This window comes from Callionymus lyra, chromosome 16, assembly GCF_982586985.1.
Source record: "Callionymus lyra chromosome 16, fCalLyr1.hap1.1, whole genome shotgun sequence".
Classification (NCBI taxonomy): Eukaryota; Metazoa; Chordata; class Actinopteri; order Syngnathiformes; family Callionymidae; genus Callionymus; species Callionymus lyra.
In genome coordinates, this window is record NC_141833.1 from 7,285,456 (window position 1) to 7,306,108 (window position 20,653).

The 20,653-nt window shown below is 39.9% G+C and overlaps 1 protein-coding gene across 1 annotated transcript; it reads left to right on the forward strand.

Moving 5' to 3' along the window:
* The first annotated feature begins 5,041 nt into the window (after window positions 1–5,041).
* LOC148063415 (KN motif and ankyrin repeat domain-containing protein 4-like) lies at window positions 5,042–14,865 on the forward strand. The gene is made up of 10 exons (XM_087811881.1): window positions 5,042–5,242; window positions 8,840–8,898; window positions 8,988–10,220; window positions 10,767–10,821; window positions 10,890–11,081; window positions 11,569–11,668; window positions 11,737–11,956; window positions 12,798–12,940; window positions 13,146–13,346; window positions 14,688–14,865. Exons 2-10 carry the CDS (start codon window positions 8,883–8,885, stop codon window positions 14,784–14,786), a joined length of 2,259 nt encoding a protein of 752 aa, XP_087668007.1. The 5' UTR covers window positions 5,042–5,242; window positions 8,840–8,882; the 3' UTR covers window positions 14,787–14,865.
* The last annotated feature ends 5,788 nt before the right edge of the window (window positions 14,866–20,653 follow it).

The following is a 20,653-nucleotide window of genomic DNA, read 5'->3' on the forward strand; positions in this document are numbered from 1 at the left end:
CCACATATAGATACACATATACATATATTTTCTCAATTAAAATGTTTGTCGTTATATACACGTACCTATACATCGACCAACATATATATTTAGATATTGGTATATTTGTTCTTGTGTAACAGAAGTGGACGTTCTGTGACACCGTTTCCACTTTGACCTTTGGTGACCTTGTGAATGTTGTTGTGGTGTAACTGGTTTATTTTTAAGCAGGACTTGACCTACTTTACTTAAAGGATCAATAATAGCAAAAATTCATGTTCCTGTGGTTGTCAGAGAGTACAGTGATGCTTCGAGACAAGACTCACGTTTTTAAAAATGGAGTTTGTACAGCTGACAGCTAAAAATCAATAAAATCAATCGGACTCTTTCCTCATCATTCTTTCATCCCTTTCAAAATCACTCACATCTGTTTAGAGTTTAGAGTCGGCAAAGTGGACGGGGCGTCGCCCTGCAGTGGTGAGATGACCTTATCTCGCCCGTGTTAAATGTTAACTGCACTTGTGAGAGCAGAGTTGTATACACAGTCAACAGTGTGGTGGCCCACTTCGACAAACAAACCTCGTCTGCAGGGGGTGTGTGACACTGGTTGGGTTACGAGTGGTCACTGGTTTTTCCCGCAAAAACCTTCCTGGAGTTTCTTGGGGTCAAATCTGGGGGCGTGGGGGATCCAAAGTGAGTGGAGAGTCAAAATGGAAAATTCGAAGAGGCAGAATTGGTGCTCTTCATCTTATGTAAAAGCAGACAAAATATGAATCTGCTCTTTTACTATAAAAGCACCAAACATTTTTGAAAAAAACATAGAGTGCAAGTATTCAATTCAGGCCCGTGGGCCCAATACGGACCCCCAAGTCATTTTATGTGGCCTGAAAGAGACTTCCAAAGCTATTGACTTCTCGGTTTGAGCTAAACTAGAAAACTAGGCCACCTACAATAGATTTTGATTTAAGAACCATGCCGTTCAACAAGCTTTTTTGTCTTCAGTTATTGTCGAAAAATCTGGTGCTTATTTTTCTTGTTTTTTAGCCTCAGACAGAACATTTTTGATGTTTGGATATAAAAGCTGTATGCTAGAATTAGCATTAAATATATTCTGACAAGTCATTCGACGTAAATTCCTCGGGCCCCTGAATTTTTCCGAGGTAAAAATTCGGCCACATTCTTGATGTAGTTTGAAACCCCTGAAAAGGGAACATGGTAATCTCGGATGTCCAATTTAACAATTGAATAGAAATGAGCGGTTACTTTTTCAAAGCAAATGTTGTATTCATTTGTCGACTTGTTGGCTCAAAGCTAATAGTCAGACCCCACCAATGTTTTTGAGCTTCATCTCGTCATGTTCATCCTATTCCTGTGAGTCATTCATGTGAAAACAGCAGAAATAAAGATAAGCTCAGAGATGATGTTTTAACACAAAAAGAATGCAACGGTTGGTGTGTTTCCTCCATGACTAAAGGGACAAAAAACAACTGATAATAAAGTGTCAGCCCTGACATAATACATTCTTAGTCGTGTACAATAGTCTATAGTCATGCCGCTATAAGCCTGGTCCGAAGCGTCTCTTGCCTCATGGTCATGAATCAGAGTCCACCGTTACATGACTCTAGACTAAGCCAACAGTGCGGTAGACTCTGAAACCGCAGTTACACAACAGCCAACCAACGAAAATACAGTATATTGATGAACCTGATGGAGCATGTTGAATCGCTTCTAGCGAGAAAAACTCGCATGGATTTGTCTAAAGGTTTTCATCAGTATTTAGAGAACTATAATTATGACTCGGAGTACTTTAATAGATAATTAATACCCTTGAAAAACCAGTGTATGACATTTAAATTCATGAATTTTGAACTGCATTGCTTCCTACTAGCTTGATGCCAATCTTTTTTAAGAGCTGTTTAGTAAGAGTTTTTGTGTGATCTGTTGGTTTCTTTCTCCTTCTAGGGAAAAACCACAATCCCACTCAGAGTCAAATATCTGCCGGGGTAATGGAAAAGGAGAATTCCTAATTTCTGCTAATTCATTTTCCAACCAGGCTGAGGCACAGAAAGGCTTCACAGTTTTCCTTCTCAATTTGTCTTTCACTTTAGGATTAAGCCTGAAAATGTGACTTACCATAACCCACACTCCTACAGAACATTTTTAATTCATTGTTTTGCACGTTTTGGAAGAAAAGGATGCAGAAAAAAACACATATTTATAATGTTGCATTTGATTTATCATTTCGATACACATTTCTCAACCTTTTAACCACATTTTTGAGGAGTGAATTTGTCATGTTATGTACGTTACTGACGTAAAAATCCACCGAAACTGAGATTGTTTTCATCTTTTCATCCAACTGTCCGCATCCCAGACATCTAGACACGACATGATTGTAGCTTGCAGGTTTGTTGTTGACCCGTCTGGGTTTTGACAGCAATTATTGTAGATCTAAGCTGCTATTAAAGCTCTCTTTAAGGTATTCCACAAGAGTTGTTTTAACTTTATAAAGGCAAACAAGTATCAAGATGATGATTTAACATTGAATTAGCAGGAAACCGGGGCGTTGAAGCCGTCGTTATATAATCACCTCAGCAGCAGCGACGCCCCAAACAACGAGAGAATTTCCAGCAAATCTGAAAGTTATCCGTTGCCATATGAGAATTTCAAAGTCTTCAAATCTACCTGGTTCAGATTACCGGGGTCAGTGAAGGGAACTGATGTTTTGTACTTTGAGTTTAGCTGCCAAACAACGCAATGGATCCATTACAATTCCAACTACAGGATTCAGTTTGTTTTACTGATGGTAGGAAAACATCTAGAACAATGGTGCTCAATATGTAGTTTGTGATCGCAACGGTACATCGCATGAGTTAGCCAAACATTCAATCCCGTCACTTCATTGATACACAGGGCAGCTAGTAAGAAGACATCTTACTTTTTCTGATACTAATCCCAGACGTCAATAGCGGTCGTGTTTTGCAGCCAATGCGAATTGCAGCGACTCACACCAAATGCGCCTTTTACTCTTAATAAAAGTACATCTAAAACTTTATTGAGACTAGGCTCCTGATAGATTTGTAGTGAAGATCCAATAAATTGGACCAGGCATCTACTTGACAACTATCTAGAAAATTAAGCAATGACCCAATTTACTGATTGGGGCATTTTAATTTCAACATAATCTGAAACCATGTATGATTTATTTCTTAAAAAGGAGATGATGGAAACTGAGATCTTGCGGGACTCTGGGGAAGAGTCCAGACATTTGTGATCAGAGTACTTTCCCCTTCGTGTTGACCCGTAGACATTGCTGGCATGTCTGTTGTGCCTCAGAGGAAGATGCTGGTAACAGTTTGAAAGAAGAGATAGGAAGAATGAGAAGCATGAGCGGAGAGAGTTATTCCCCCGGTACCCCCCATCACTGTCTCAATGCCCCCCTGGTAGCCCTCGCGTTCACTCGATTATCCAGGGGACATAGACCTCCATGACACGGGATCCAGTTGGCGAAGGGAAGTGAGTTACCGCTCTGTCAACCCGGATATCTGAGAGGATAATGCACTGTGCTCCGAGAGGTGAACAACGATTCCAGCTTCTTACCAGAGGGAGGTTCGTGGACGTTTCAATATAACGACTATACTAACCACTACAATCGTAGAGGAAATTGGGTGCAAGATACAAGGTCGCGGTCCGGTCCAGGGATTCGACTCCAGAGAGTTTAACCTTTGACACCAGATACGTTTATTAATCTCATTGGCTGAATTTCTAGAGCCAGGGTAAGGGTTTTCACTTTGGCTTCAAGTTCTCAGTAATGCTTTTTGCAGATGATGTAGCGCTGACTTGGAACTGTGTGGTGCTCATTTTCGTCAGTGGGAAAACCTGGAATTCCAGTCCAGAAATGACACCAAAACAAATTCTTACACTGGAATTACGGGTGTCAACTTACTTTAAAAAAAAAGAAAAAAAGATAGGATTCTTTTAAACTGCCTTGAAATGATGATTTGTCACGCCTGCTGAGACACTGCTTGGCTGCTTCACCCTTCTACCCTGCCCTCTCTTTTCCTATAAGTCCAACAACTGGGTTCGCGTATGCTGTTGTAAGAACCATTTTGGTCCGGCCTACTATTGCGGTTCAGGCACTTCCTACGTGATGATTACGACTGAACAAAAGAAAATCAGAGTGATAAAAGACACATTACTACCTTACATTAAAGACTATCCTTGCCAATTGGATAATTCTAATTTTATAATTTTTGCAAGCTGTCTGTCACTTTCTTGTCTGACAACAAGTGCGACTTTCACCCCAACCAAATGTGACGAATCAGCGTCGTCACATGTAGCCCGGACACATTCCGTTGGTGTAAAGTTACTCTTTGTCGTCAGATCGGGAAGTGACAGATGGACTTGGAAAATGATCTGATTGACAAAGATAGCCTCTTTGTTAATATTAATGTTTAATGTGTGGTAGAAAATGTCTTTAAATCACTCAGTAAAGTTTCTTTTACTCATGAAAAAGCTTTCTAATAAGACGTTAGCGATTGCATCAAGCAGCGTCTATTCGTAGGACGTATGCCCGGACTGAAAAGATAGGCCGGACCGAAATGGAACTTACACCAGATGGCCTTGGGCCGTTTCACTGTAGGTCTTTCTTTGGGCAAGTTGATAGAATCAGAGGAACCTGGTGAAAGAGTGAATTAAGCGTCACACTGCAAGTCATTTGATCATCTTAACTAATAGGTTGTTGGTGGAAAGGTTAGTCTGCTGCCCCTGTGACCCGCTCTCAAATAAAATCTATAGTTTTGAATAAAAGTATCAACCAAGCAGGATTAGTTGTTGAACCAAAAGATACTCCAACTTAAGTCAATACTCCTTATATAGTACTTATATCCCACCATATTTTCTCATGTTGTCACCAAAGTCCCAAAAGGAGCAGCAAATGTAACCACCTCCACAACACCATTGGTGGAGGAGCGAGTGAGTGGGCGGCGGCTGCACGTCTAGACACTCATCTGTCATCTGAGTGGAGTGGACAGACGGTAGGACGGCATGTCGACAAGCCCCTCCCTGCCTCAATGCTTCTTTTATTACACCAAAACTCAGCTTCTGTTATGGCAGATGCTGCACAGGGGCATTCATCAAACATGCCATTCTCACTGACAGAACCTCCCTCATGCCTCTGGAGACCCAAGGGCGGACCAACCCACGGCAGGACTTTAGTCTGACTATCACAGAGTGGGGGGACCTGCCCGACACATGTCACAAGGTAAGACCTTTTGTATTTGCCACACGTGCTTGTTGGATTGCGCCGATAATCTAAGCAGACGCTGATGTCAGATGTTGCCTCTCCACGTGTTCAATCGAGTGGATTTTTTATTCAGGACCAGAGGAGATTTAACAAGTGGATGATCTGACAAATGCCTTTTTAAACGCTTCACCATGAGGTCAATCAGCATCTTTTGATTGATCGCTCACTTTCCCTCCCATGCACACACACACACATGTAAACACACACACACAAAGTTTCTATTTTCAGCTTTAACATACCGTGCAAGTTCTCCCTCTCATGAAGCCGCTACAGCTGCCCAGCTTTCCCTGCACATACCACACAATCTAACGGCAACTGTCCGACCGGTGGAGCTCCAAGATCAGAGAAAAAATTAAAGACTCAACAAACTAGTTTGGAGCTCAAAGGCGAAGAAATGTGAGTTTGGCTTCCTCTCAGAACAAGGTTTGGACTGCAACACTGGAAAAACCACACAGTGGCCCGCCAAGTTCTCATTTTTCCAAGTGAAAAACATTCAATCATAAGTATTGCACAAAATCAAAAGTGGTACAAAAATACATTTTGCTGACAGAGAGGGTTTTAGCTGTTCGGATGGGAAGATTTATTAAAAAAAAGACTAAAATAGTGACGATGGAAACCATAAAACTTAGAGGCTCTTGACTACAGATGAAGAAGTGAAGCGCAGGAGTGTTTATTTGGGGCCTGTGGAGGGGGAATATTTCACAATTCCTTTCTTGGATTTCCTGAGCTGGACCTTTAAAACCTGTGCCGCAAAAATGTGGCGGGAGACACTTGGGAATTGCCAAACCCAACTCTGCAATATTGTTTCCTTCACGGAATCTGGTCAGGAAGAATTCTGTGTTTTAATTTAGGCACCTAGGAGACAGAAGTCTTATTGTTGAGAAATCAAACAACACAAAATGGAAGAGGTTTTTTGTCGATTATTTTATTGTCAATGAGTGAATTCAATGAGTTCTGTTTGTTTGTTTGCTTTAAATCATAATTGCTCGTTCATCCACTGAGGAAAAACTGTTGTCAGGAATGGTTAGTTCAAATGGTCGAATCAAGCTGAATGGTGTATCTGGTTTTTGTAAACGTAATTAGGTCTTACCTTATCTCATCGGAAGATGCCAGCCGCCCCCAGCCTCAGGACATCCATGTCTCAATGTCACGTTGCTGAGTTCAGGAACAGCGGCAGAAATATGAAAATCTTTTTCAGGGTAGCTTTTTTGTGCACCTACACCATTAACAATTGTCCATGTTAGCAACTTTAGCATTGTCCCTCTTTATTAAGCAAGTAACAGTTATTTGTAAAGTGCCTTTCTAGACCAGGGTCACAAAGCGCTTGAACAATCAAAATACACATTTAAAAATACATACATATTTTTTAAATGTTTTATAGACTATAACCCCCACAACCCAACTTTCTTCCCTCAAGACAGCGACTGAGGAGGAAACACTAACCTAGTGGCAGGATGTCTCAACTGCAAGGGTCATGATAAACCATTCATTTAATTGCAGAGTTAGAGTTAGAATTTGAGATCTATCAGTTTACAAACTGTAGTACTACTGTTTTAATGAGCGTACTCCAGTATCGACATATGTTTATGTACAGTCTATTTTTTGGACTCTCACCTGCTTCCTTTTAAAATGCCTTTCTGCACCGACTGTCTTAAAAACCAGCTGGTTCTCTTGACCCTTGTGTGATTGACACAATGGACAGTAAAAGCCTGGGAGGGCGAGGCATCTTGTGCCAAAGACAATTGTCTATTCAAAAATTTTAAACCAAGCCACTGTGAATAGAACTGCTTGTATATGGATTTAGGGAGTGAAATAAAGACGGGTTAGGTTCAGGGTTTACCAGGATAACCATTTTATTTTGGTTCTTACACTTTTCTATTGTATAAAACAAAAACAAAATTCCCTTTATTTTATTTTTGTCCTTGTGGCCTTCATTGTACAAACCAGTTGGTTCACTGACCTGTCTGGATCTACACTGTAGAATATACTTCTAAGCTTTTTTCGATGTGTGGTTAACATTCCCAGAAAGCCCATTTGGGGGTGTTTGCGTGTTTACTACATAGCTCACATTGTTTTGGACCGTGGTTCTGTGGCGGCGGAGGCTGCCAGAGAGGCCTTGTGGTCAAACAAAGAGTGCAACAGCAAGCATCTCCATCTCAACTCCCCTGTAGCGCAGGATGGAATTCCGAGATAAAGTGAGAAGAAGTCGGGGGAAACATAACGCAGAGTAGGAGGTCGAGACGTTGGGAAGTAATGAGTCACGACGACGAGTGTATTTAAGTGCACTGTACTGTATTTTCTGCTGACCGAAGCTGCAAAAACACTCACAGTTATATTTTCCTTCTGAAAATGAGAGGCAAAGGCTGTAATCAAGCGAGGCATGGCCGTGTTGAGGAACAGCTTCTTGGCGGAAAAATGGGAGTGACAGGGACGGATCACACTGGAGGACACGAGGGAAGGGGAGGCTGAGCAATATGTCTTTAGAGAAACCAGATGGAGAAAGAATTAAAAAAACAACGTAAAACAGAAGACACGGAGAAAAGGCAATGGGACAAACAGTCAAAGTATTTGTTTGGAAACCAGAACAGGGACATCGTTTGAAGGATGATCTAGTTTGGTAGTTACAACCATGACCGGTATGTATCGTAAGCTGAAATTAGCCTGAAAAAAATCGACAGAATTTTCATTTTGATGGACACAAAGGTTTAAATTAAAGAACATTTCCCTTTTGGTAATGTTCCTGTTTATTGTCCTGTTGTCCAGCCCTTCTACAGCAATTCTGCGGCCCTCATGAGGTGAAAGCAAAATTATAAAACTGACAAGTAGTTTGAGAAAGATAACAATTTTGTATATATATTCACATCTTTTAATACTTACTTTAACTTCTTGCACTTTCTTTTTATAGAAACTCTTATTCTTGTTCTTGTTCTGTATGGCTGTGTGCTGGCTGGAAAAACAATTTCCCAAAGGAGACCTCCAGAGGGATCAATAAAGTTTTATATATCTATCCATCTATCTATAAATATAATTATTGCTTACTTCTCTTTTGACTTTTTTTAAATAGTATTTCTTTGTATGTGTTTTCTATTCTAGTATACATCCTATTATATTGTAATGTTTTATTAATCTTTTATGATTTATATTAAGGATATTTATATAATAAAATAAATCTTAAATTAAATAATATGCAATTAAATTACGGTACTAGCTTAATTTAGCAGTATATGTTTTAGTTCACCTGTCATTTTGCCACCATAACAAATTGCTGTGTTGTGTTTACAATACAGGCAATAAAAGATTTCTGATACTGATATTTTCTTTTCTTTCCTTTGTTTTCATTCCTTTTTATAGGTATAATGCATATTCACTGTAACAGCATTGCAACAACCAGACACATACTTACTTTTTTTAATTATATTTCTTAACGCTGCTCTGGGTCAGTGAACTGTAGGCCCGAAAACAAATTTGTTTTCCACCTCCGGAGATAACGGAAGGGGTTACATTTATCAAAAAAACAAACAAACCTAAACCGTGTCCTTTGCTAAATTCCTCCAGATGATGCTACCCTGACAACTGGATTTAAAAACTGACGGGAACGATGGACAAACGCAAAGGTAGGAAAGATCTTAGAAAAGACTAATGACTGATTCATGCATGTGTCAGAGATTCCATGGACTTATAAAAATAACTCCAACATTCACAGGAACTAATAAAGTGGCTGAAAATGGAATTAAAGGGACGCACCCATACTCAGTGGAAACACCATACGGCTTCCAACTCGACTTGGACTTCCTGAAGTATGTGGACGATATAGAGAAAGGCAACACTATCAAGAGAGTCCCGATCCATCGGCGAAGCAAAGGTCCAAGAGCAAGCACCCTTCCCAGACATGTCAACACCTCGGGGGGTGGTTACCGAACGAGCCCCTGGGGATCGACAGGTGCTCTTGGACCTCGATCACAGCTCAATGACGCCCATCATCATGGCCACTGGACTTATGGACACCCATCTTCAACAGGACTCCAATCCATGGAAGAAATGGAAGCAAGGATCAGGGAGTTTGATGAGCAGCCGTTGGGCGAGTACATCCGGCCTAATCTCCTGCGAGCATCCAGTCTGCCATTGACCGTGTTGCTGAGGAAAAGTTCAGAGTCAGCAGATGAGCCTGGCAGTCTCCGAAATTCAAGAAATATCTCTTGCGAAGACATATTCTGCTCCACAGACGGCATCCAGGACAACGCTCTGCTGGTCAGAAAACTGTCCGAGGCACTGGAACGCGTCAGAGCACTAGAGAGGCAAGTCAAGGTCATTCCAGACCTCCAATGTCAAATCTCCCGACTTCAAGAGGAGAAAGAAAGACTTTGTCTCACTCTTAAACCCATGAACGGAACTAAAGACCCTTACCCCTCTTTGATCTACAATCCCATGGACAGCAAGAGACCTCGAAAAGAAAGTCACATGACCCCTCCTGGTCATGAGTGGAGGAACAGCTCCGACCTGGATGAGCTGCTGACGGTGACCTCACTCCAAGCCAAGTTGGCGGTCTTGGAGCAGAAGCTTTGTGAAACCAACCAGGAGCTCCAGAGAGTATCAGGACTCCTAAAGACGCAGCAGATGGAAGGTCATTACAATGACAAGAGGATCCAGCACCTGACCGGGAATATGGGGGTTTGGGTGGAACCGGAGCGGGTGTTGGTGGACCAGGAGGGAGACGACTTGTTGTCCAACGAAGAGAGGAAAACTGTTGCTGAAAACATAAAAACCATAAAGTATTTGTTGAGCCAGCAGTGGGAATGTATATGTGCCAGTGGCGACTACCAAAGAAAAAGTCAAAAAGTCAACTCTCTGCAGGACGAAATCATGAGACTAGTCAACGTACTAGACTCCAGCTGTGGTCTACATGTCCTCAACGACGGCGGGGCAGATCGAGCTGAAGGTAAATGATCGAACATAACTGAAAACAGAAACTAAAATGATATACCAGATCATTTTGATGGTTTGCTTTGATAGTTTTTTTTTAAATAATGTTTATAATTCCCAATTTGAGTATTTCTTGACCATGAATTATTGCCACTTAGGTATGAAAAACCCTTTTCACTCAGATGCTTTCGTTTTCTTCTGACTAAATGGGCATTTATGTAGTTACACGCTTAAGAACACAATTATCTTTCAGCCTGAACGGTGACACAAAGAAACTTAAGTAAAAGGGATTTGATTTTTTATTTTTTTCCCAAAAGTTACCTCGGGGGCTCTTTGTGGTTGTTGTCAAGATTCTAAAAGGGTTCCTTCAACCAATCTGAATTGCAGCGCTAACAAGTCTTCACTTGATTACAACCATTTGTTCCGGTCCGTTAACGGATTGTGCGTTCGCCTTGCACAAGTGGTCGCATGCAAAAAAAAAAAGACACCAAAAGAAGCACGCCATGTCGCTCAGCTGGGTCGTGAGGGATTGTCACATCATCTGTTTCCATCTTTGCTGCAGATTCTCATTTGAAGACGGATGGCTGGTCAAGTTCACCTACTGATGCTAGCAAAGGGTATGTTAGCAACAGCAATGTCAGGGGACGTCACTTGATTCAGTCTTTCCTGTTTCAATCTGTCAAAGAGATGCAGGTCGACAGCAGAGCCGGTCCGAGCGGATGGAGAGTGACCTGAGCTACGGGGGGGAAATCAAAGCCACCCAGCAGGACGGAGAGTTGATGGAAAAGATTCTGAGCCAGGACGGACAGATGACATCACAGGGGTCCGAGGAAGGGCGTGAAAGAGAGGCGGGGACTCGGATAGAAGACAAAAAAGGGTGAGGAGCAAGCATTGTTCTTAAACGGTGCCATCTTAGCGTGTTGTTTAGGAACATTCCTGCTTGAGACCCTGGCTCCTGCAAAAGTTTGATTGGTGTCAACCGTTTCTGTTGTGTATAACATTAAGACTAACTGACAAATATATGGTATCCAATAATGTGGGGACATCTTTAGACTTTAGCTCCTGCAAAGATTTATGTCACTTAAAAAAAAGGTGTTATGGGGTGAATCATATTTTTGTCTTTTTAGACTTAAGCTTAAAAAATAAAAATAGTGAAAAATGCTAATTAATGTTAGCGACAAATTCGATGTTTTCGGACATGATGGAAAGTTCTTCGTAAAAAGATAACAAAATGATGTAAATATACTTTTATATTGGCAATAAAACTACAAATGACACATTTAATTTTCCCAAGAGCTCCTTAAATGGACACAAACTCATTGTTATGTTACTCAAAAAATGTACCTATTTTCTCCCTGTTTCAGCGCCAATCCAAAAGGCGCGACTGTAAGTCCCGACTTCATGGAGGCCTGTTACTTCCTCAGAGATCACATGGAAAACATGGAGAACCCAAACAATGAGATGGTAGGAATCAATCAAACTTTAAGAATAACCGAGAAAATCCTTCACCTGCGTTTCCCTCTGCGATGTAGAGGGACGCCCTGACAGTGCTGTTCCAGAACTGGTTCAGTGCAGCAGCAGAAGAAGAGTCGGCGGCCGGCGACGTCTCGATGTACGTGAAGGAGGTGAAGAAGGTCACGCCCACTTTGCTGGCCTTCTTGGTCAACCTGGCCGACGACAACGGCAACACAGTCCTGCACTACAGCGTCTCCAACTGCAACTACAGCATCGTTAGTTTGCTACTGGACACAGGTACAACTAGATATAGAACAATCAAATATAGAGGAAAAAGTTAGCAAGTACAAATAATTGTGCCAAGATATTACAAAAATAGAGCTGTGAATTGTCAATCCAATACAATACACATCGCAATACACGGGCAATGACACAATATTTAGATACTGTAGACATATATTTGTAGTATTGTCGAGTACTTGACTCTAAAATTTAGACAAGACTTCACAAGACTCTTGACGAAGTTGATGAACTGCTGTCATTTGTTTTGATATCCAAACATCAACTTTAAAAGCTTCTGGAGTCGTATCCTCTCGTCCTCAGTCATGGGATCTTGCAGGATTTCATTGTTCCTTTAGCAGCGAAGGACATATTGACTGTTGCCATTTAGCAGCCAGACGTTTAATTGCAACACAAAAATGAACAAACGCTGTGAATGTCTGCATGTTAATTGTTGATAAAAAAATTAATTATTTTATTTTACACATACAGTGAACCATAAAAAATGTATTAAAAGAAATATGTTATTTAAAAGCCAAATATATATATATATATGTTCCTTTTCTAACATATATATATGTTAGAAAAACAATAATACAGTGCTACAGTACAATTTTGTATATTGTAATTAAAATTAAAATGTCCTATTTTTATATATCTATTGTTGGACATTCAAGGTTTTTGAAAAAAAATAAAAGTACTTATAAATGTGTTTAACAAGTAAATCAAATTTTTAAGTAGAAAACAAAAATGTCCACAATATTTTACTTTATCAGGTCCAGTTTAATCTTAAGTTTGACCCAAATATGTTCCAATATTTTCACCTTAACATCCAGAGATGTTTGGTTTGTGTTCTCAGGGGTGTCTGATGTGAACCTCCAGAACAAAGCGGGGTACACGCCCGTCATGTTGGCCTCACTAACCGCTCCAGAAAGCCCCTTCGGCATGGAGGTGGTGCGGAGGCTGATGGAGGGAGGCAGCATCAACATTCCCTCCAGCAAGGTCAACAACCTTTTTTAACTATTCAGCACATTTAACCATTTTGCTTTGTCGAAATTTCTGTCCCTTATTTCCCCCCCTGTGTTGCTGGGACAAACTAGACAGAGGAAAATGATCATCTAAATGGATTAAACTGGTTTTAAAAATAACCTACTGACCTACTTTTCCGCTGTTTTGATGATATTTTCTGGATCCGGCCTCCGAACAGACGGGTCAGACGGCTCTGCACTTGGCCGTGAGACACGGGCGTGTGGTGATGGTGCGTCTGCTGCTGAGCTGCGGCGCCGACGCCAACATCCAGGACGTGGATGGAACCACGGCGCTGATGTTCGCCGCCGAGAAGGGCAACACGCACATCGCCCGGCTGCTGCTGGAGAGGAGCCAGTGTGACCTCGCGCTGACCGACGAGGTGAGGGAGCTACAATTTAAAGGATCCTGGTGGGATATGGAGATCACGCCTGTGAGAACTTTAGACATCATTAGCGTTTGGATCAAACAGCTCTTTTTATTTAATCAGCATCTCGGCACAGAGATGCTGATCCCACAGTTTTATTATTCAGTGAAAATGAACTTTAATTACTATCCTGACAGCGTTGATGGCCAATTTACAATATTTAGGAAAGGGTGGGTTTTGTTTAGCCAGGAAAGTAAACAGTAATATGCAAATGAGTGACCTCAAATTCACGTTCCCAAAATTAGAAGCTGTATGTGATGTATGTGTTTGAAGTAAAAGTGCATTTCCCCAAGTACAGTCAAACTTAAGATTAAATTCAGCCTCTGGTGCAGTTTATATTAGCAACATAATATTATTATTTATTTCCTGTAAAAACTGCTTTACCACCTTTAGTCCCATAATGCATTGCAACAGTTTTAGATCAGAGAGTTGATGTAGTAGTTTTGTCATGAAATGATTTAAATAAATCAAATTAAAAACGATTAAAATAAAAACATTTACACAAGTAAGTAATAGTTATTTGTAAAGCAACTTTCTAGACCAGGGTCACAAAGCACTTTAACAATCAAAAACAATAGACAGTTAAAACTATATACTTTAAAAGATCAAGACACAAAAGACAAACACAGGAGTCTTAGAAAATCAAGGAAAAGCCTGCACGAATAAAAATGTCTTAAGATGTTTCTTGAAGGAGTCAGTAGATCATCAAACACAGAGGGAGAGGAAGATCATTCCAAAGCTTAGGAGCAACAGTCTGGAAGGATTTCTCTCCTCTGGTCTGGAAGCGTACAAACTCCCGAACTAATGTACAAACTCCCGAACTAACGTAAAAACTCCCGAACTAACGTACAAACTCCCGAACTAACGTAAAAACTCCCGAACTAACATACAAACTCCCGAACTAACGTTTAAACTCTCAAACTAATGTACAAACTCCCAAAGTAATGTATAAACTCCCGAAGTACTGTAATGTACAAACTCCCGAACTAACTTACAAACTCCCGAAGTGCTGTACAAACTCTCAAACTAAAAACTCCTGAAACAAATGTACATACTCCAGGAACAAATTTACATTTTTTAACATTTAATTTTAACAAATTTACCAACCCCTTGAAGTTATTTTACCACCTTAAAAGGAATTTATACAAATTTGAAAACTTGAAAATAACAACTGTGGAAATTAAAAATCTCGGAAATTCATGAAATCTATCTTCTTCTGTATTTTAAAGTGAATACAAGAGTCACTTTAAAGAGTTAGTTAAGCTAACTTCCTGTTTGTTTCTGTACCGTTTGCAGCGAGGACGAACTGCTCTCTCCATCGCTAAGCAAGGTTCCAACAGCGACACCAGCACCTTGCTGCAGGCTCACGCTAAAGCCAGAGCTTTCCAGTGCTGAAACCTCACTAAGCTTCAATGAACATCTTAATGGACATTATTTTTAGATCTTAAGGAAAATAGCTTTTTTATGTTTGAGTGTACATGTTCTTGTTAAGCGTATGAACGTATATAGAAGCACTTATTAGGGTAACAGCAAATTAAAGATGCGTTTTAATGCTTTTGTGTGTGAAATCTCTCTTGATTTTTTATTTTACACAACATACTCCAGAATTCTTACATGCTTAAAGACATGTAAACAGACATACAAGTTTTACAGAGGCATGCAGTGACTAAAGTGACCTGCAGGTGGCAGCGCTCCCCAAACTTCAACCCTCAAATAATGAATTGGTTGTTGTAAATCTTGTGTTGATTCCTTCATGACTCACTCTGGTACTGAACAGACACGACGAGGTTCCTCACGTTCCATCCATCTGCTGCACAGCTGACTGAGCTCACGAGACGTCACAGCAGATGTTGAAGTGATGTCGAGCACAGTAAAGGTCGATACTCTGGAGCTCTGGGAGGATTTTCAGCAAAAAGGTTTTTAGCTTTCAAGGATATAAATGTGTTTTATTGGGATTCTCTGAAGTATCTGAAAGAGTAATGGGTAAATATGGGAAAATGTGGCAATCAAACTATTATAATTGTATGAATATGAAAACAACTTGTTGTATTTGTCGGACTATAAAGTGCACTATTATTAGGTGCTCGTCATGTAAAATCCTACTTTACTACTACGGAGGGTCGCAGAGTACTACTACAGAGAGTCCCAGAGTACTACCACATAGTCTCATGCAGGTCTACCACAGAGCGTCGCAGATTACTACCACGGAGACTCACGTAGTACTACCACGGAGACTCACGTAGTACTACCACGGAGCGTCACGGAGTACTACCACAGTGCCTGCGGATAACTAAACCAAAGCTTAGCAGAGTACTACCACGGAGCCTCGCAGAATACTACCACAGAGTGTCACGGAGTACTACCACGAAGCTTAGCAGAGTTCTAACATGGAGCCTCGCGCAGTACTACCACAGCGCCTCGCGCAGTACTACCACGAAGCTTAGCAGAGTTCTAACATGCAGCCTCGCGCAGTACAACCACAGAGCCTCGCGCAGTACTACCACGGTCGGACCCTGAGCCTTCAAAAAAAAACAACATTTTACACATTTGGGCAACATTTTTTGGCATCCACATGGTCCGTCTGATATCATACTTAAGTTTTCCGACATTATTTTCCATTTTCAGAGACAGAACAGCGTTTTGTTTTTGAGTAATAGGTTTTCAACCGAATGCGTTGTTAGCAAGTCAAATTCGATTTTAGATTCAATTAGTTTTTTATAAATGTCGGGATTCTTATTTTTAGAAAATTGTTGATCAAGTTCAAGGATTAGCTTCTCTAAGTAGGATTTTTCTTGAGATGATGTCCGTCTGTGTGCAGTGAATGAGATAATATGACCTCTCAGGTAGGCCTTCAGAGTTTCCCACACTATCAGACTTGAGTTTTGACTTGGTGATGAGTTTGTCAAGAAGAAGGCACAGATTTCTTTTTCCATCAAGTCAACAAAGCTGTCGTCTGAGAGAAAGGTTGAATTAAAACGCCATCGATTCCTTTGTGGTGGCAAGTCTGGCAGTGATATGGTCAGTTCTAAAGGGGCGTGGTCAGAGATAACGATACTTTGGCAGGAGCAAAATTGATTGTCGCTGAAGAAGTAGTCGATTCTTGAGTATGTGTGATAAACATGAAAAAAAAAGGAAAATTCTTTCCTTTGAGGATTTAGGAAGCGCCAGATATCACAGATACCATAGTCAAAAAGAAAGGAAACATGAAGCTGATTTACTTATCGGGGAGACTTTAGGTGAAGATGTGTCCGGGGTCGAGTCAAGCCATGTATTAAAGTCGCCTCCAAGTATGAGTGAGTATGTCCCGAGGTCCTGCAAGAGAGAGAATAAATGTTGGTTCTTCTGCGTTTGGTGAGTAAACATTCACGAGAGAAACTAATTTATTGTAAAGTTTACCATAAACAATTATATATCTGCCAACTTTATCTGATATAATATTGTGTGGTTCCAAAGAGATGTTTGGACTGATAACTATTGTCCCTTCCCTTGGCCATAGCACCAAAAGAAGAATGGAAACACTGCCCCGCCCATCGGGAAAAGAGGCGTTCACTGTCTGAGCTTTTGACATGAGTCTCTTGTAGAAAGATTTCTGTTTTGAATTGATTTAAATGAGTACGGACCTTTTTTCTCTTCATGGGGTGATTTAGACCCTTCACATTCCAGCTCAAAAGTTTCAAATTACCATTCATGTTTTTGACACGTCTGAGGTGAGATGGATTATGGGAACTTGTTCTAGAGTGCAGTAAAAAGAAAGGTGATTTTGTGAAGTTGGTGCTACTAGAATAAGCAGTGATATTAACCCCCCCCATCCCCATCCACAAAGAAAGCTGCCAAAAAAAGGCAACAAGCTCTTCATAAGCAACATCTTATAACGACTTTTAAAACCCAATACCAATACCTGCAGACATAACCATGAACACCCCACATACATTTAACAGAAACATTTAGTTGATGAACACATAAATCACTGTATGGGGGACAGTATGTCTCAAATCAAACACTGCAGCTATGCACTACCAGGAAATGACGCCACAGCTTCTTCTTCTACTACTATTTAACGATGATTGCAACCAGCTGTTGTAATTGCAATCGCCGACACCTGTTGGCAGCACGTTTTGAAAGTTTGGAAGAAGAAATTAAAAAAAATGTGAGAAACGAATATTATTAGCGACATATTTACGCCGGTATCAGCACCAAAGACGTCTCATCCTTCTACTGCTGCAGAAAAAACAACTGTAAGTATATTAAAAAAATATATATATAAGCATATATATATGAAGTAACTTCCGTTTACAACGTCACTAAGATGGCGGTCGTTTGGGGTAGATAGTGTCCATCGAACCATACTCAGTTTTGTGGGCGTTTTAGTATCTAATTTAGTGTGCATGGCGTGCTAAATTTCGCATACTAAGAATTGAGACGCACTTACGCACTAAAAATACTAACTTTTAGTACACAAGGATGCGATTTGAGACACAGCACAGGTCAGTCATTTTAGCTTTTAGCTCGGCATTAGCATCCTGTACGCTAAACGGTGTGTTCTCGAGGTCTTTAACACGCTGAGTCATGTCGTCTGCTGCGAGTTCTAGGGAGGAGACTCTTTCATCGTGGTCGTTCACCTTTAGTCGCATCTGGTCCGGCTTGAAGTCCAGGAGGCTTTGATGTTTTAAAGTCGTTAAGTTGCGCCGCTCGATGTTACTCCAGTAGCGCCGTGGTAGCTTCCATGCAAACGCCAGCAGCGTCCTTCTTGGATTAAGATGCTTTTGAGCTGATTTTCGAGGGTCAGTGTGTTGATTCAATTGAAGGGCGATAAAAGGTTAGTAGGTTGTTTTTGTTTTTTTTACATAGAAGTTTACCAAAGCGCACGTGTAATACACCTACTCCATCTCACACCCAAGCAGAAGTCAATTTTTGCAAGTTTGAGTGGTTAAAATCGGTCGTATTCTACATTTTTTTCGAGCCTTCAAAAAACCACATTATACACATTTGGGCAACAATTTGTTGCGCTCACATGGTCCGTCTGATATCATACTTACGTATTTTGACCTTTTTTTCCATTTTCGGACAAGTCGATTTTAGGCCATTTTTTGAAGTTTGACTGATTTAACATAGGTCGAAAATGAAATTTTTTAGAGCCTTCAAAAAACAACATTTTACACATTTGGGCAACAATTTGTTGCGCTCACATGGTCTGTCTGATATCATACTAAAGTATTCCGCCCTTTTTTTCCATTTTCGGACACGTCGATTTTTGGCCATTTTTTTAAGTTCGAGTGATTAAAATCGGTCTAAATAGGCCTTTTTTCGAGCCTTCAAAAAACAACATTTTAGGCATTTAGGCAACAATTTTTTGTGCTCACATGGTGCGTCTGATATCATACTTAAGTATTCCGACCTTTTTTCCATTTTCGGACACATCGAATTTTGGCCATTTTTTCGAAGTTTGATTGATTAACATAGGTCGAAAATGACTTTTTCGAGCCTTCAAAAAACAACATTTTACACATTTGGGCAACAATTTGTTGCGCTCACATGGTCCGTCTGATATCATACTTAAGTATTTTGACCTTTTTATCCATATTCGCACACGTCGATTTTAGGCCATTTTTTGAAGTTTGACTGATTCAAATCGGTCGAAAATGACCTTTTTTCGAGCCTTCAAAAAACAACATTTTACACATTTGGGCAACAATTTGTTGCGCTCACATGGTCCGTCTGATATCATACTTAAGTATTTTGACCTTTTTTTCCATTTTCGGACACGTCGATTTTAGGCCATTTTTTGAAGTTTGACTGATTCAAATCGGTCGAAAATGACCTTTTTTCGAGCCTTCAAAAAACAACATTTTACACATTTGGGCAACAATTTGTTGCGCTCACATGGTGCGTCTGATATCATACTTAAGTATTTTGACCTTTTTATCAATTTTCGGACACGTTGATTTTAGGCCATTTTTTAAAGTTTGACTGATTAACATAAGTCGAAAATGACCTTTTTTCGAGCCCTCAAAAAACAACATTTTACACATTTGGGCAACAATTTGTTGCGCTCACATGGTCCGTCTGATATCATACTTAAGTATTTTGACCTTTTTTTCCATTTTCGGACACGTCGATTTTAGGCCATTTTTTGAAGTTTTACTGATTCAAATCGGTCGAAAATGACCTTTTTTCGAGCCTTCAAAAAACAACATTTTACACATTTGGGCAACAATTTGTTGCGCTCACATGGTCTGTCTGATATCATACTTAAGTATTTTGACCTTTTTTTCCATTTTCGGACACGTCGATTTTAGGCCATTTTTTGAAGTTTTACTGATTCAAATCGGTCGAAAATGACCTTTTTTCGAGCCTTCAAAAAACAACATTTTACACATTTGGGCAACAATTTGTTGGGCTCACATGGTGCGTCTGATATCATACTTAAGTATTTTGACCTTTTTATCCATTTTCGGACACGTCGATTTTTGGTCTTTTTTACAAAAGGACTTATTACTCCCAATGAGTCTCACACACACATTGCAGTTACACGCTCCTGATGCTGGGGGAGCCAAAAAATACCTTTAAACTCACATATTGTGGCTTTAATGAAGACAAGTCAACATATGCTGCTCATGTTACGACCATTTCTTCGCCAAAATATGAATCCAACAGCAAAAGTACTTCCTAGTGAAGGAAACATTACTTGAGGAATATAGTGTCACAAGTTGTAATTACACACTCCTAGTTTTTAAAATGCTTAATTCCTGTGTTTTCTGAAGTATACAATACAGTATACTGTATATTTATGAGTACAGATGAGAAAGAACAACTTTTTTTAAATAAAGAAAAAAGATTCATATTTTAATTGTGACTGATGTTACGCGTCAAGAAAAAACCTTAATCAGGAAAATGACAACAACAAATAAGAATATATATTAATACATTAAATTGCATTTTTTTTGGTATAATTAGCTACACAAAGTGAAAGTACCATAAATATAAGTACATAGTTTTACTGTTAATGCTTTTATTTAAACATCGCAAACAAAATTAAGTTAAATTCATAAAATGTTTTAGATTTGAACATACCCTTCCAATTTTTCCTTTTTCCCAGAAAATATTTTTTATTAATTTTCAAAAAAAAATACACAACAAAATAAAACCTTCAAAGTTTTCGTTGGTAAAAATCTCGCTTGAAATGACACAAAACACAAGAAGGACTTTTTCAAGTCAAAGTTTATGTACCAATATATAGAGATATTCAAAAGTAATCCATTACA